Source organism: Phocoena phocoena, chromosome X, assembly GCF_963924675.1.
Source record: "Phocoena phocoena chromosome X, mPhoPho1.1, whole genome shotgun sequence".
In the NCBI taxonomy this organism is placed as follows: domain Eukaryota; kingdom Metazoa; phylum Chordata; class Mammalia; order Artiodactyla; family Phocoenidae; genus Phocoena; species Phocoena phocoena.
This window is the reverse complement of record NC_089240.1, coordinates 124,596,651-124,613,576: the sequence shown is the minus strand read 5'-3', so window position 1 is coordinate 124,613,576 and position 16,926 is coordinate 124,596,651. Positions and strand designations below refer to the sequence as shown.

The 16,926-nt window shown below is 45.0% G+C and overlaps 1 protein-coding gene across 1 annotated transcript in view; it reads right to left on the bottom strand.

Annotated features, from left to right (window-relative positions):
* The window catches only part of AFF2 (ALF transcription elongation factor 2), a 332,516-nt gene that overhangs the window by 143,540 nt on the left and 172,050 nt on the right, over positions 1-16,926 (bottom strand). The window contains exons 5-7 of the mRNA XM_065900280.1: positions 10,727-10,813; positions 5,312-5,348; positions 4,994-5,027 (exon numbers count right to left, since the gene is read on the bottom strand). Of these exons, the coding sequence (XP_065756352.1) occupies positions 4,994-5,027; positions 5,312-5,348; positions 10,727-10,813 (158 nt within the window). The remainder of the gene's footprint in view (positions 1-4,993; positions 5,028-5,311; positions 5,349-10,726; positions 10,814-16,926) is intronic.

Sequence of the window (16,926 nt, the reverse complement as noted above, 5' to 3'; positions counted from 1 at the left end):
AGCACCGGCAGCTTCAGTGCTTCTTGACACGAACATTCCAAATGCCAATATTGCCTGTTGTCACATTAGCCAATATACAGTCCTCAAAATAAAATCCTCTTGATGTCTGATTACTCTTCTTAAGGACCTCATGCTGATTCATTTCAAACTGTGAATTACCTTTAATTCACAGCTTGAACAGGCTGCCAAATTTTGTTTTCTCTGCTCCCAGGTGGCTGTCCCTGATGCAGTGGAGAACTTCCAAAAATATATTAAGTCCTTAGGAAAAGTTGGCAAGCTCTACGACGCAGGGCATACAAGACAGGTTAAAAGCAAGAGTTGGCATACATCTCAGTTTGAAAGCCGGAATGGCTGCAACCAGTGACAGTCACCAAGATTCCCAGTTTATTGGGAGAGTTTAATTTGGCTTTTGGAAGCCTCAAACCGATTAGCAGTATTTCTAAGTTCCAAGTACCAAATCACGTATTCTGATTAAGAATTAATCTGATTACAAAAATAACAGTCATTTTTTTCCCCTGCCTCGTTACACAGTTACTTTGCTACGGAAAGTGTGTAGCAGACCAAGACATCTACTTAGGAAAGAGTATGTGAAATTGCTAGAGGTGGGAGTTCCTTCTCAAATCTCAAATCAGATTCTCAAAGCAAACGTTTTCAATGATGAAAATTTTGGTAGAAAGATGGTCAGGATTTTCATGAATGTGTTTTTCGTTTCTTGGGGTTTTCTGGTAAAAAAATTTGTTTCAAAATTCATCTAAGAAATGGTGTAACGCTTGTTACTGGTCATAGCAAACCAGAAAACATTCTCATACTTTTTCTATTCCCCGTGGTAATGAAATCTTCATACCACATCAGTACAAGTTTAGAGATAATGATCTTTCAGTTAAATCAAGCAATTTTGACCAGGTTTTGAATCATCTAAAACAGAGCGGTATCATTTCTTGTGGGACGGCTTCCCATCAACCTCAGTTCTTCAAGTCCATTTGAAGGTTGTGCCCCGACCCCATCAGATACCGTGAGAAGGGACAGCCCGGTGGGAAAAGAGAGGGCTTTGTGCATTCAAGCTTTCCCATGAAGAGCAGTGTAACTGACTCGGCCCTTCTGTGTACTCATAGCCAACACGTCTATTCGAGATAAACAGTCAATTTGTCCTCCCACTGGACTGTGTATACTTCATAAGGAGGGACGATATCCTAGCTTTGCTTTTCTCATCTGTAAAATGGGAATAATTTGGAGCCCCTCCAGGGTGGCTGCTAAGTATAACGGGGTGATGTATATAAGAGCACCTGGCATGGGACCTGGCACCTAGCCTTGCGCACGACCCAACAGCACAATGATTATTGTCACAGGTGTCCGCCATTCCTGCGAGAGTATAATGTCCTTTCCTCCTAACTAGTGCTACATTCAAGCATTTGTCCATGTGGCATGCCTACCTGTCACCCACAGGTAAACTGGCCACAACTAGACTGTCTTTGTCAGGCCTTTTGTCAACTCTCTGGGTCCATGGCTGTGATGTTTTCAGACCCGCACCTAATACCGTAAGTGGGGGGACTGGTATTATGGCAAGGAAAGAACAGCCTACGGCTACATCTGCCTTTATGTTGAGCCTTTATGGAAATTATCCAGGAATTTTCAACAGCACGCCCTAAAACACAGGAGCTACTTGATTCAAAGGGGGTCTGGATGATTTCCAGCCGGACAGAGTCTAAATGCAAACAGCCGAGGGTGACAAAGGAACCGCATATCTGGAACTGACACTTTCTCAACTGTCCTCACAAAACTAGCTAAAGTCAAGAACTGACTCGACAGAAACCTTTGCGCTCATGGTTGCTGTCTGAAAAGGCTCCTCAGGAAGCATCTGATCTGTCCCTATTCAGGACAGCTCATAAAAGACCAACAGAGTCATGTATTTTGGTAAAGCCACTGTCTTGACAAGTAATTGACAAGATGTCATGACCAGCTAGATGAAGCCATCCGACCCAATGAGGAAAATCCAAGTTCTTTGGATTTAGTTTCTGTTTTGTCCTCCATTGTTCCTTAATGGCTTCATGAAGAAACTAGAAGGTAACCCAATGTCTGGGGTGTCCATTCAATCCCTGAATCTTCCAATTGAAATAAATGGGTGCTTTAGAGGCAGAAAGAACGTGATATTACTGTACAAATACACAACTGCACAGCATGAGAAATACAATTTGACCTTCGACAGCCCATGCCCCACTCTCTTTTTGGGGAGAGAGACCTTTTTTGAAGGAGGCTTGAAACTCCATTGGATTTAGAAGACCTGGGTGAGGCCTGTTCCGAGACTATAATACAACTCAGACTCATGCAGGCTGAGGGAAACAACACGTGCCAGGTCTTCTTTCCTCCAGAAATTATCAAGGGTTAAAGTCAAATGCACTTCGACCTTGAGTTTAATTGCTAAAGAGTATAGCTGTTTACATTTGAATTGTGACAAGTGTTTGCATATATACCTGTATGCGTATACAATCTGCTCATTACTTTGCTTCATTTCCCTCAAGCGACTCTAACTCTATACTCTGAAATAAAAATAAATTCCCCCATGATTTAAACTCACACCCTCTGAATCCTAGGTCAGTGCTTTCCCCCAATACCATCACTGTCATGGAGCAGAGGCTCAAGCCCAGATCTTGAAACTCCTACAGTCCCATGCTCTGGCCTCCTGGGCAGTCAGCCGGAGCAGGTAGGATGTCACCATTTAGATGGACACACCATAAAAAGCACTGTGTGTCAATGGAGTATATGCTGAGCGAGAAAAGCTCCCGTTCTGCGAAGGTCGGTGATCCTGCAGAGCCTGGCTGCTTCCCAGCTTGCACTCAGGGACTCCTGCACCAGTGTTTTTCAGACCTGGTGCCTGGGCGTGCAGTCCTTATAAACAATCCAGGCCCTAATGGAAGAGCTGCATTTTGTTATCCAGGGAAACGAGGCCGAGATGAGGCAAACAAGTAAAGTGGCCCAGTAATTAAGGGATTCTGATTTACAAGACTCCGGTCTCTCTCTACTGCAGTGAGGGTTAGGAGCTCGCCCAGGACATTCACAAGCGTTGGGAGGGTGTCTCTGCTGCCGCAGGGCTGACTTGGGGCTGCTTCCCACCAAGCTCCAGCCACCAGCAGTCTGTCTACACTCAGGATGTTCTCAATTGCCTAGAGGATTGCCCTGCCAGACGGAAAATCCTAGAAGCTGACTTAAAAAGCACACCGCAGTGAAATACGCGAGAATGACTGGAATGGCTAAGCTGATAATAATTTGGAAGCTAAAAGTAAAAATAATTATTATAACTCTGACCTGCCCCGTGTTAAACCTATACCCTACCCAAGAAGGGAATTTATTCCAGCCGAAGTCTGATGAACAATGCCTGGCCTTTGGGTCAGGCAGCTAAAAAGAGAGCAGTTCACTCATAAAACAGACTCAGTGTCTTCCAGTTTTATGGATGCCTCCTATAGAGAACCTCAGTCCTACTGAATGCACTATATACCCTGTGCTATGAAGTGCTGTTCTCTGGAAATGCAGCCTCTAGCTATAAACCACAATTGACAAGTTTATTTCCGTTAGTTACAAACTATTGAAATATTGCATTTTATGGTCTATATGGAAATCAGCATATTTCACAGCAGGGGCCCGATACTCTTGCTTTAGGAATGGGATCATTTTACAATGGAAAAATATTTGTATGTGTTTTCATATTTGGAAACCTGCACTGATTTCCTGAATGCTCAACTGTGTGTGTGTGTGTGTGTGTGTGTGTGTGTGTGTGTGTGTGTGTGAAGTTTACTGGCTTTGTAATAAGAGTGGGGTAAGTCAGGAGTGGAGGTAAGGAGAATAAGGTCTGTTGTTTACTAGGATAACAAGGGGGAGGGCAATTCAAAATGATTCCTGGAAAAGCTGAAATGAATAATATCAAAGATGATTTTGATTTCCACGTTTCCATATAATTTGGTCCTTAAATCAAGGTTATAGTTTTATTTTCCTCTTGTCTCTTTTTTTCCCCTCGATTCTTTAAATGGAGGATTCTTGGCTGTTGAAATGGAACCTTGAATTAGAAGGCACAGATCGGGCCAGAAAACCAAATAAGAGGTCTGGTGATGGGGTCAGGGCTTTGGGGGCTTTGCCACTAAACAGAACCAAGAATGTGGAAATACCAAAAGGTGAGCAATTCACTTCAAGTGTGCCATTAGGCCACTTGAATGTCATAAGTTATTTCATTTTGAAAAATTTCAAGTATGTGACTATTACTCACACAGAAAAGTCAGCTTCCATTTTCTATTATTAAGAATGAAAGAAGTTGTGAGAGAACTACTCCCTTGCTACTCTCTTGGACAAATGGCTATTACAAAATCTACAACGGTTAATCTGAGGAAATTGGTTTCTCCATACCCCTCCTTCAGTGAATATTAATAAAAAAGGAAGAGAGTGAGAAGTGAATTGCAGGGCCCTGGCTTCTGAACTTCAACCTAGCGTCACGTAATCACTTATTCCACCTCTTTCTGGCTGCCCTTATTTTTAATATACAGTCACCAGATGACCTGCAAACAGCAAGGTCCCGGGCTGACCGGTCAGACTGATCCACCCAACCTCTCATGTCCGAGCACGGCTGCTTAGGTGGGTCCCTTCTCCATCCTAATCGGTGGTGGCTGAATATTACATATAACGATGTCTGTGGCTGAAGTTACACAATGCTCCAACAACTACTCCAGAATCACAGTTGTTTTGGTGTCCCAGGTATCGACCCAGCCTGTATCTTCTACACCATTAGAGAGCCTAGTGGTGATTCATTCATTTTGACTGTTACCTGCCTATCGTGGGAAATCTCATTCTCCCCTCTAACCACACCCCATGTTACCATGAGGCAAGGTTCCTGTTTTCAAGGAGCAGGAGAGACAACAAGATTCGCTCGGCACTGAAGCACCTTTTACTTGCGAAATGCCCCGAAGAAGCGTGTTTCAGAAACCTGAGTACTTACGACTTGAACGGTACTCACTTTGTAGAAGCTCTGCTGGTCGGGTCGCTCCACTCTGAAAAGAAAACGCACAGACATTTACCATCCATGTTTTCTACTGTCAAATGATCATTCTGAATGAAATTGGTCTTGAACATGCAGCCCTTCCAGTTATACTCTTTCACAGAATCCTGCCATGAATAACAGATGGGAGAAAAAAGAAACCAATTGGATGCGTCACAATGTGACTTTTTATTATTGTTGTTATTCCATGTTTTCATGATATTAGGTAGGAAGGAGAAGAAAGTGAGGGAGGAGAGGAGATGCTTGGATCAAGAAGGATTTTTTCAAAACACCTACTTTGTAAGGCGAATCCTGGGGTCAGATGCTGGGATTCCTAAAAGGAAGAACACATACAATACAAACGTTAGTTAAATGATACAAGAGAAACAAAAGGTCTATTTGTTATCGCTGAAGATAAAACTTGACTAATGTTGGCCAATAGGAAACCACTGTTAAGAATTCCATTAATTAGGCTACTGTCTGCAGCTCTATCTGAAGGATAAACATTTACCAGCCAAACCAGCTACAACACGGCTATAACTGCCGTTTTATCAGAATTACACATAAGACTGGTATCTATCTGGAAATGTGTGCGACGTGGGAACAAATGACCCATATGTGTGAGATTCAAGTGTGTAATTTGCCACTCAGCTAGGCAATGACACCTCTGTGGAAGTAAAGGGGACTCAGTTCAAACAAACAAGTGATTGTGATTTTTGTAGAAGTGTCAATAACGCTGTAATTAATAGATTTGCTCAGCTGTTCTATTTTATAGAAACAACTCCAATTTTCTACCTTGACGGTGACACATATGCAATAGATGTATCTTATTTTCACGAGAGACATGTTCTTAAAACTTCATCACAAATTTGGTGAAGTACAGCAAGCAATTTGAACTATGCAAGTGGAACGAATTATCTAAAGGGATTTAAATTTTATTGGAAAGTCACCCTCAACACAATTCATTCAGTGTTTTGAGAAATCCGCATTTGCACACATCAGGCTCTCTGGGAGCGTGGACACCTGTGTGGATCCTGACACAACTTGTAGGCAGAAGCTCTGCCTTGACGTACAGGGCATGCACAGCTCCTCGCAGATGGAGGAGAGAATTTCAAAGGCAAAGCAAGTGTTCCAAAACTGGAGACAATGAATTCAAGCAAATACAAGAATTCATTATATCAAGAACATATATATATATATATATATATATATATATATATATACACACATACACACACACACACAAACACGTATGTATAACTGAATCACTTTGCTATACACCTGAAACTAACGCAACACTGTAAATCAACTACAGTTCAACAAAAACATTTTAAAAAGAAGAATTAGTTATATCAGTGTGCTGCAAGTAATCTACTCTTTAAGGCTAATCTTGCCACCCTATGGAATAAAAATAACATCACAGCATAATTTACCTTTAAGAGAAATAAGCAAGAACAGTGATGCTGTGTTTGAATCAAAAGTGGACTTTCCAATCGATTTAGCATGATTCTGTTGCCCAAGAGACTTCTCTTCTGGCATGATTACTATTCCAGAAGACGACCATAAACCCCACAAGAGATGGAAAAGGCCTCTCAACTAAAGGGCTGTCACCAAGCCCACGTAGTTTGCTGCTCAAAGCCTTCTTCTCCTCGCTGCTAGGCAACTGACTTTTGACATTAGACCCTAACAAGCTTGGCCATTTGATTCCCACCCATTAGCAAATCATAGATGGTGAGAAAGGGGAAACACTTCTAGAGGCACAGCCACTAGGAAAATTGAGATGTGAAAACTGACAGCACAGGGGGCCAAAGAAAATGACACAGCAAAGTCAGAACTTAAAAATCACAAGAGTCTATGCCATTCAACATAGAGGCAAGCATTCCTAGCTATCTCAATAGCTCCCGAGGACACAATTACAGCACAGTATAATATTACAGCACTCTAAAATAACCGACGCTCACAATAATGTCTGAGTGATCAAGAAAGGCTAAAGCGTGTTCAGGATAATTTTTATAGGAAGTCAGGAAAATATTAATTACATTTCAAAATGATTCTTATTACGTGATTCCTACGGAAGGATAACCTTTGGTTATCCAAGAATTTCAATTATCCGGATCACCTCATTTCCCCGAGTGCCAAGTAAATGAGGAGTTAACCATTTGCAGCTCCTTAATGATATACCAATATTTCTACTTGTTATTTTTTTTAAAGAGATTTCATTACAATTGCATAGGGCAAGTTTGGGCTTGTATACCTGGGGTGTTGGCCCTTTCCGCCACGCAAGCTCTGTCGTGAATGGAAGAAACGGATGCTTTCTGAGAGGGTGGTGTCACCTAGTCCTGGTGCAAGCACTGAGGAAAGGGCCAGCACCCCAGGTACATGTGTTTGCTGGAGACACCCACGTTTTGGAAGATGGAATTTGAACTGGAGCATCTGCAAATCGGTGTGACACAACATCACCACAACACCTGGATCTGAAGACTGGTTCACTCGTTTATTAGCTGAGTGAGTCTGGGCATATTCCTTGACTCTGCACCTTAGTTTCCTCCTCTGTAAATTAGGGATAGTCAAATTACCGACCCCTTGGAGTGGTAGTGAGGATTCAATTATTTACTCTATATTAAGTGCTTAGAACCTGGCGAGGCACATGGAAGCATTATACGCACTGTTAATATTATTGTTATTTAAAATGTACTTTTCTTTCAAGCCAACATTTTGGCAGGAATCAAGCGAAACAAAAGAGTGGGTGGGTGGCCCTCCTGGTTTCACCATTTTATCCCACTTGCTTCTACCTTTATCATGTGGCTGATGGTAGCACAGATAATTGGCAGAAAATGCAAATCAGGCCTGATTCCAAATTGTGCACTTACTACAAAAGCCCATTTCAACAACCAGTTCTACTGTAAACACTTGCAAATGTCAAAATTGCGACTTGCACGAATTATCTCCAAAATTGGAGAACACAGCTAAAAACACTGCAATCGCTGTACAAGTGCTGGATTCAGTGCCCGAAAGAGATGAATCGATCCCTTGGCTGAGATGCCAGGGAGAAGGATACCAAGCCCAGAGATGTCTGACGGGGAGAGCGGGGCTCCAGGAAGGCATGACACAGCCCAGGGCAGGGACAGAGGGGGTGGCGGCTCATGGTTCCGACCCCTTTCAAAGGTGGGAGGGGACAATTAAACACAGTGTAGGCCAGTGTTACTCTCAAAACGATGACTCTGAAAACTAAAGGATGTGATTGGGTTTCTCTTACAAATAAAGTCCAAACTCCTTGGCTGGCATTCAAGGCCTTTCCCATAGATGCACTTATTTGCCTGGGGTTTGTGTCTCTCTGCTCCCCATCACACAAACCAGGATGCAGTCACTCGAGACCGTAATAGTCTACATCCCATCATATCCCTTTGGGTACCTTTGCCACCCTGTTCTGCATGGAGTGCTCTTCTTTGGGGCCCTTCTCCACCTGTCAAAGTTGTAAGCAGCCTCCAGATGCTGCCACCTCTGAGCACTTCGTCAATGCCCCCAGGGAGTGTTAGATCCTTCTTGGGCCTTTTATTCTCTATGAAGACATGTGCTACATTGTTCTGTCGTTTTGTGTTTTTCTTCATCTCTAATTTTAAGACTATCATATGTCCTCAGTAAGTAGTTTTTGAATAAATGGATGAATGGGTGGATGGATGGATGGATGGGTGGATGGATGGATGGATGGGTGGATGGACGGATGGATGGATGGGTGGATGGATGGATGGATGAGTGGATGAATAGATGGATGGGTGGATGAATGGGTGGATGAATGGGTGGATGGACGGGTGGATGGATGGATGGACGGGTGGATGGACGGATGGACGGGTGGATGGATGGGTGGGTGGATGGATGGATGGATGGATGGATGGATGGGTGGATGGGTGGATGGGTGGATGGATGGGTGGATGGGTGGATGGATGGGTGGAAGAACGGGTGGATGGATGGGTGGATGGATGGATGGATGGACGGGTGGATGGATGGATGGACGGGTGGATGGACGGATGGACGGGTGGATGGATGGGTGGGTGGATGGATGGATGGATGGATGGATGGATGGGTGGATGGGTGGATGGGTGGATGGGTGGATGGATGGGTGGATGGGTGGATGGATGGGTGGAAGAACGGGTGGATGGATGGGTGGATGGATGGATGGATGTGTGGATGGATGGATGGATGGGTGGGTGGATGGTTGGGTGGATGGATGGGTGGATGAATGGGTGGATAGATGGGTGGATGAATGGAAGGATGGGTGGACGAATGGGTGGATGGATGAATGGGTGGATGGTTGGGTGGATGGATGGGTGGGTGGATGCATGGGTGGATGGATGGGTGGGTGGATGGATGGGTGGATGGGTGGATGGATGGGTGGATGGTTGGGTGGATGGATGGGTGGATGAATGGGTGGATAGATGGGTGGATGAATGGAAGGATGGGTGGACGAATGGGTGGATGAATGGGTGGATGGTTGGGTGGATGGATGGGTGGATGGATGGGTGGGTGCATGGATGGGTGGATGGGTGGATGGATGGGTGGATGGATGGGTGGATGGATGGGTGGATGAATGGATGGATGTGAGGATGAATGGGTGGATGGATGGGTGGATGAATGGGTGGATGGATGAATGGATGGGTGGATGAATGGGTGGATGGATAGGTGGATGGATGGGTGGATGAATGGATGGATGGGTGGATGAAGGGGTGGACGGATGGATGAATGCATGGATAGGTGGATGAATGGGTGAATGGATGGATGGATGGGTGGATGAATGGGTGGATGGATGGATGGATGGGTGGATGAATGAGTGGATGGATGAATGGATAGGTGGGTGGATGGATAGGTGGATGGATGGGTGGATGGATGGGTGGATGAATGGGTGGATGAATGGGTGGATGGATGGGTGAATGGGTGGATGGATGGATGGGTGGATGGATGGGTGGATGGATGGGTGGACGGATGGGTGGATGGACGGATGGATGGACGGGTGGATGAATGGACGGGTGGATGAATGGATGGGTGGATGAATGGATGGGTGGATGAATGGGTGGATAGATGGTTAATTGGATGGAAGGAAGGAAGAAAAGAAGGAAGACATTATTTTTTTTCTTTTAAAGTGTGTTATTAGAAAATCCATGTTTACTCAGGCATTTTAAAAGCTGATGGTGAGAAAAAATTCTTACTGAGAGCAAGTGAGGAACAAAATTATATGAAACATTTGACTAGAACTGTAGGAGAAAAAGTTCTGTCAATATGGTGTGCTGGTGTGTGAAGATCTGCCTGCTTGTGAACGAGGACTACAAGTGATACACAAAAGTGAAAACTGATCCATTAGACTGAAGAGTACAGGGTTTTTTAAATTAAAAACAATCTTGGATGTTGTTCCACCATCTACTGGGCCTTTCTTAAGAGATGAGTTCACTCCTCTCTCCAATCCACGAGCTCTGGGCACAGTAGCTCGGCCAGTGGCGGTGCTCTAGGCATTAGGATTCGCATGCCAGCGTCTGGTGGACATTCTCTTAAAGATGCTCTTTCAATAAAATCCTATTTGTGTTAACATCCCGAAGGACATGAGAGAGTCTACATTTTATGGAGCTTAGAACACCAAGGCCATTTCTATTTTTAAGAATCCAACGGGAAGACTGGTATAACTGACATCAGATCAAGGAAAATGGAGCAAGGAAGATAACTGACCTGTCCTGGGATGGAAAATGTGCTCTGCTCAGAGTTTCCAGAAGTATGCATGGCAGTGAGAGGAGTAGGCCAGGGATGGGTCATCTCCTGATGAGGAAAAACAAAGCAACTTTATTTGCGGGCACTTCGAAAAATGAAACACCTTCTTGGCACTAAACATGGTAGGCCCTTTCTAAATACTTACTGACTTAATTGGCCTACTTTTTTTCAGGGGAACATTCGGTCCATTCCCCTGCTCCACACTGGTGCTTGAAGCCTATCTGTGAGACAAAGGGCCATCCCACATCCAACTGCACATTGCCAGTGACAATGAGCTCCCTACCGCTCAAAGCAGCCTGTCCCGTGTTGAGACAGCCTGATCACACTACTCTTCCTGGCTGGGAGCTAAAAGCCTGTCTCCCGGGAGTTTCTACCTCTGGATCGTATTTTGAAGACGCACAGAACTCATCACCTCTTCTTTTGCCTGAGAAGCTGTTGGGAGACAGCAGCCATATCCCCTGGTGCTGCCTTTTCACCAGGCGGACACATTGGTGGCTTGTTCATTCATTGATCAAGAACCTTCTACTTTTCTTCTAATGCTTGAGTTCTGCGTTCTGTCAACTATCTCAGGTGCTCCCAGGAGGGACTCCGCATTGCCTGGGGCTCCTGTAACTCGTGGTATCCTGTTTGTGGTGTGATCTGCCAGCTCAGGGGAGGGCGGCACCATCACCACCCTCGTTCTGGATGCTCTGATAGTCATTTCTCTTGATGTAGCCTAACAGTTAGTGACAAGACTGCAGCCGCGCTATTGACACAGTGTGTTTGTGAGTTCAAGTCCTAACGTTGGAAAAGCCCCTCTGGCGCCCACTCTCTGCTACCTGCGGGGGCACCTTCTCAGTTCTTTCAAACGCTCCTTTTGAAAAGAGGTGCTGTTCAAATCTTGCTTGAGTCTCAGGGCTCGTGGCCAATGTGCTTTACCTGAAGAGTGAGGATAATTAAATCACATGCTCAACATCCCAGCCTCAGAGAGATGACAAAGTTGGTGAAGCAGGAGGGTGCCAGCCTGTGCTGGATTCATCAAACATTTTGGTATATAAACATTAAACCTAAAAATCAGTGTAACGATGGAAATGAAGGAGAGCTTGGAGGGTGGGGTGGAGGGGATCAAAGTTTATGAAAGGCCTTTTTAATGAGCCAGTTACATAATACTTTCTCCCAGTCTTTATGGGTAACATAATTAGTCATTTCAAAGGTAATATTAATAACTCTCAGGTAGCACTAAAACATGTTTTTCTCCCCTTCTATAATTATCCAGTTCAGAAAGAGTCTTTGATGTATGCAGAGCTGTAATGCAAAGAGATACTTCACAGATTCATCCACAGTGGCACTGCTGAAGCAGAATTTGTAAGTACGGTTCAGAGGAGCCCTGACACAGATTATTCTACCTGGCGCTATTTAAAAAGAGGCTGTAAGTACATTAAAAATGCATACAAGATTTAGAGGGGATGCTTAACCTACTTAAGAGATAGACTGTTTCCAAGTGTTTTCGAGTTGTGCATTTGTATGCAGTTGATGACGTTCGTGACAAATGCTACTTATGTATTCATCAAAACTGGCCCAATGTAACTCTACGCGACAACAGTTTAAAGCTGAATTTCCAGATACTCTGTGTCTTTAAAATACTCAATGATTTCTTTTAAATTTTATATAGCTTTTCCTGAGTAAGGCTGGTCTTCTCCAATATTAGTCCCATCATTTAAAACCGCGGTCCCCAACCCCTGGCCCGCAGACCGGTGCTGGTCCGTGGCCTGTTAGGAATCGGGCCGCCCAGCAGGAGGGGAGCGGCGGGCGAGTGAGCGAAGCTTCATCTGTCGCTCTCCATCGCTCGCAGTATCACCTGAACCATCCCCCACATCCCATCCGTGGAGAAACTGTCTTCCACGAAACCGGTCCCTGGTGCCAAAAAGGTTGGGGACCACTGATTTAAAAGACACAGGTTCCTACTGAGCCAGAGTCAACCAAAGGGCAGTAAGCCCCAGTCTGGGATAGGCGTACTGTCTCTTCAGCAACCACGGAGCATGCCTCGATCAATGAGAGGCTTCGTTATCCATCCCTTTCCATCACTGGCTTTTCGAGGTGTGCCTCTGGGTTTATTCAAAGGTGTTTCAGACACCTGGATGGATGACTCGCTTCTCGAAAGTGTTCCTTCTCCCCCAGGTCTGCTGTATTTATTGGGCGGCAGAATGGGATGACCTTGAGTTACTGTCGGAGTGCGCTGCCCCGCTGGCCCATCCACACGAAGCTATTGATACGTACACTGTCACATTTGCAGTGACAGCTGAGTCTCTGTATTTGAGAACGTGAGATTTCATGAAGCAGCAAGGTGGCTCCGCGGCACCACCAATGCTTTTGATTAAGATAGGGAGGGGGCAGCTGAAAGGAAGGTAATTTCCTGCAAGACTGTCTTCAGCAAAGAACCTGGATGCAAAGCTCTTCCACTTCTCAAAACGAGTTAGACCTGGAACGTGCGCGAAGCTCGCAGCAGATTTTTCACTGTTATTCTTTTCACTCACACTTGAAAGATATTAACCTGCTTTTATGTTCTTGCCACTCCCAAGATAAGAACGCGCACACACCCTGATCCACCTGTACTAATCCTCTTCCTGTTCTTCAGGTGGAGATGAGCACCTGCTCCAACGTGTTGCCAAGACTTTGGCAACAGGCTCCAGGGCTGAACACCTGTACTCGACACAAGCATCACTGCTCCGCTAACCCCCAAAATCACACACACACACACACACACACACACACACACACACACACACGATATTGGTCTGAAACTCCTTCATCTCTGGGCTCCTTTGATCCTCCCCGAGAGAGACAAAGCAGGGATTCATCCCCGCACTGGGGAGTCGATGTAGTGGAGGCTGCAAGAGACAGGGCCTCACACTGGCCGTAAGCGATCGCTGGGGATTGGGTCCATGGTGCACACTCTTTCCACGACACTAGATGTGCCTCCCCTTCGTGAGGCTAACTAACGTGTTTTGTGGAGAAAGGACCAAGTAAGCAATGCTGTTCTATTTTTCAGTATTTCACAAGCAACAGAGCGTTCGACGCAATTCCTGACGATGGGACAGATGCTTTACACGCCTGTGATCTGAAGACTCCCTAGTCAAACCCAGAAAAATCCGAAAAGGCCCTTTCCCACCAGCGATTCTTTTCCAAGCATGTCCTCCAGGACTAGGACTTGAGCAAAGCCAAAGAACTTGTGGGCAGCCCTGCTTGGCCCAACTTAGAAACAGAAATGGGGTGCCCCACGTGCTGAGGGGGCAGAACACCATCTGCATTCCAGACTCTGCTGATCTCAAATGCATCCCATACTCATCGAACACAGACCTGGCTGTTATTTCAAGTATCTAGTATGTTGTCCCAAGCCTTGTCTTACTCACCTGTCTCCAGTGCCTAGTCCGTAATAACTGGCTAATATGAGATATTATCATTAGTTTCTAAAGTTTCTATGTGTGAATTATCATATTATTAGTCAGAATAATATCAAGATTTACCAACTGAGTACAGTCTGTCAGGCACTTAGCTCCCACTCTTGGACTTTCTGTACCACAAACTAAAGAGGCAGGGATTAGCATCACACTTGTTGGACAGATGAGGAAACAGGCACAAAGAGGTGAAGTCCCTTTGATGGACTCCCTGCATTTTGTTCTACTAACTCGTACTATTATGTACCAGTCACCAGGATCCAGAAGGCATAAAAAGTCAAGTTCCTTCCAGTGAAGAGCTCGGTCTGCCTGACACACTAAGGTGTGAGGGAGGAGTTCTCTGTGTGAGGCGTTGGGAAAGGCTTCATGGTGAAGGCGAGGGGAGCAGTGTCTGTGCACGTATGTGTGTGTATGTGTGTGTCTGTGTGTCAATAATAACGGCTCACGTTTTATTGAGCCCTCTGGTTGAAACAAATGCTTTCAGAAACATGTCATTCAATCAATAAGATGAATTTTAACAGAGGTAAATGAAAACTGCAATTATATTCTACAAACCAAGTGTGAAATTGCAAAATGAGAAAAAGACCACCTGACTTAGCTGTAACACATGGGCTAAAAACCCAAAGATTTTAGTTGACCCCTAAGTAAATTTGAGGGATTTGGCAGCCAAAAGGACCAATGTCAGCTCAGGTGATGTTTAGGTAAGCATGGTGCCCGGAATGTGGAAGGCAACAGTTGGCTGTATAACAGTACATTGTATGAGACAGACCACACTGAAACACTGTGCCACCTGGATGCCCCATTTCAGCAGGGGCATTGGAACCTCTTAAAAGGGACGGTTACCACAACATTTATAAATGCCCTTTAAGAGAACAGGGAAAGTTTAGTCCATGGAAAAGGGAGGCTGAGGGAAGGTCTGAGAGGTGCATTCAGATACCCGAAGGGTTGTCACACGGAAGAGATTTGGGACCTGCTTTGTGGACCAAGGGGTTAGGACTAGCCCTATGGGTAGATGTTATTAGGGAAACAATTTTAGCTCGAACTAAGAAAGAATTTCCAGTTGTGTGAGCTTTCCAACCACAGAGCCTACGGCTTTAGAAGGCAGCGAGTGGCCCATATCTAAAAGGCGGGATAGCCCCTGGCTAGGGTACTGGGAAAGGGATTCCTAGAAAGGCAGGGGTAGGGGTGGGGCTAGTGGACCAACTGCACTGCCTTACACAATCATGTGATTATATCCTTTATCTCTGTAAAGTCAGTGATACTGATGAGAAGATGCAAAACTGAAAATGGAGCAGTGCGGTTTTTTACGTGACATATAAACATGGCTGACCAAACTGGCTAAGGAAATTGATCCCGTTCTCAGGGACGGTGGGGAAGTGCTGGGCGCCAGGGGAGCCCGCTGTCTCACAGTGAGGCGGCTAACAGCCCAGTCTGTCTGATTGTTTGCTCCGCTCTTGGGAAGCCCAACAACAGTGGAACCATAGACTTTCCTGGGTTTGATCACTAACACTCCTCCCAAACGTCTCTAGCGGTCTCAAAACCCTGTTCCATTTAATTGAATGAATATTCTTCTGTTTGGAACGCTCTTAAGACAGTCTCCCGAGCCTGTATCTCTGATTTCTATGCAAGTGCTGATAGGGAAGAAGTAGATCAACTGTTACCTTAGACAAGACTTCCCAACGCAAAATGCAATCCACCAGGAAAACAAACAAAAAAGCCTACATCTTTTAAAAGTTTCTAACAGCAAGTTATGATTTCATTGACGTGGTGTAAAAACCCTGGCATTATTCCTTCAAATAAATAAATGACTGCTTTATTCAAAACTCTTTAGTGTTGGCCGTTGTTTCAGGGAATCTGGAAATTTTCTCCATTGGCCCCCGGACTGTACACGCAAAAAGTCCAGCTCACACCGGCTGCCGTTGTCCTGGCAGCCCCCAAACCAGGGTTCCACTAAAAAAGAGCCTAATTCTAATTTAGAATTGGGGAGCACAGAGATCAGTGACCCCGCGGCTTCAGCATGTGCTCATTCAGACAATCTGTTCATCTTCTTGCCATTGCCAGATGCAATCAATTCCACTTCATCCACTGAATGTAATGGGATGTGGATGGCCATATGCAGGACCTAGCCATGCAACTTCTTCTGGACCAGTTACTCCAAAGGCTGCGAAAGGGGGACAGACCACCACAGTGATATACTGGGCAGAATTCAACCAGATCCATCGAGTTCTGCAAATTTCGGCAACAGCAACCTGAGGCCACAGCCCATGCAACTAATGGAATTTGACTCCCCAACAGATGACTGCCTTGTAAATATCGATCCTTATCAGGACATTTGTCTCAATTAGTTGAACCAATCAGAACAGAAAACTGGCGGTCCCACTAGAAAATGCTGTTAGACTGAAATTGCCTTCTTTGGTAAAGGCAATATTCGTACCAGTTCAAGGGTAAGAAATGTTAAGAACTGGCCATCGAGAAATGTTTTGCAAAGATCGGGGGGCAAAAAGGAAACCTAGGTGGAGGGCTTCTGCTCAAGAGTCCAGTTCAGGCATCAGAGGAATCTGAGGTTTCTCAAAGGCCATTTCTTACCTTTTTCGAGTTTCTAGCTCTTCTGTTTCAAATTAGTTTACTATTAAGTACATCCAAATGACCATCATTTAAAATATACTGGCTTGATTGTGTGTGTGTGTATACACAAACACACACACACACACACACACACACACCCCA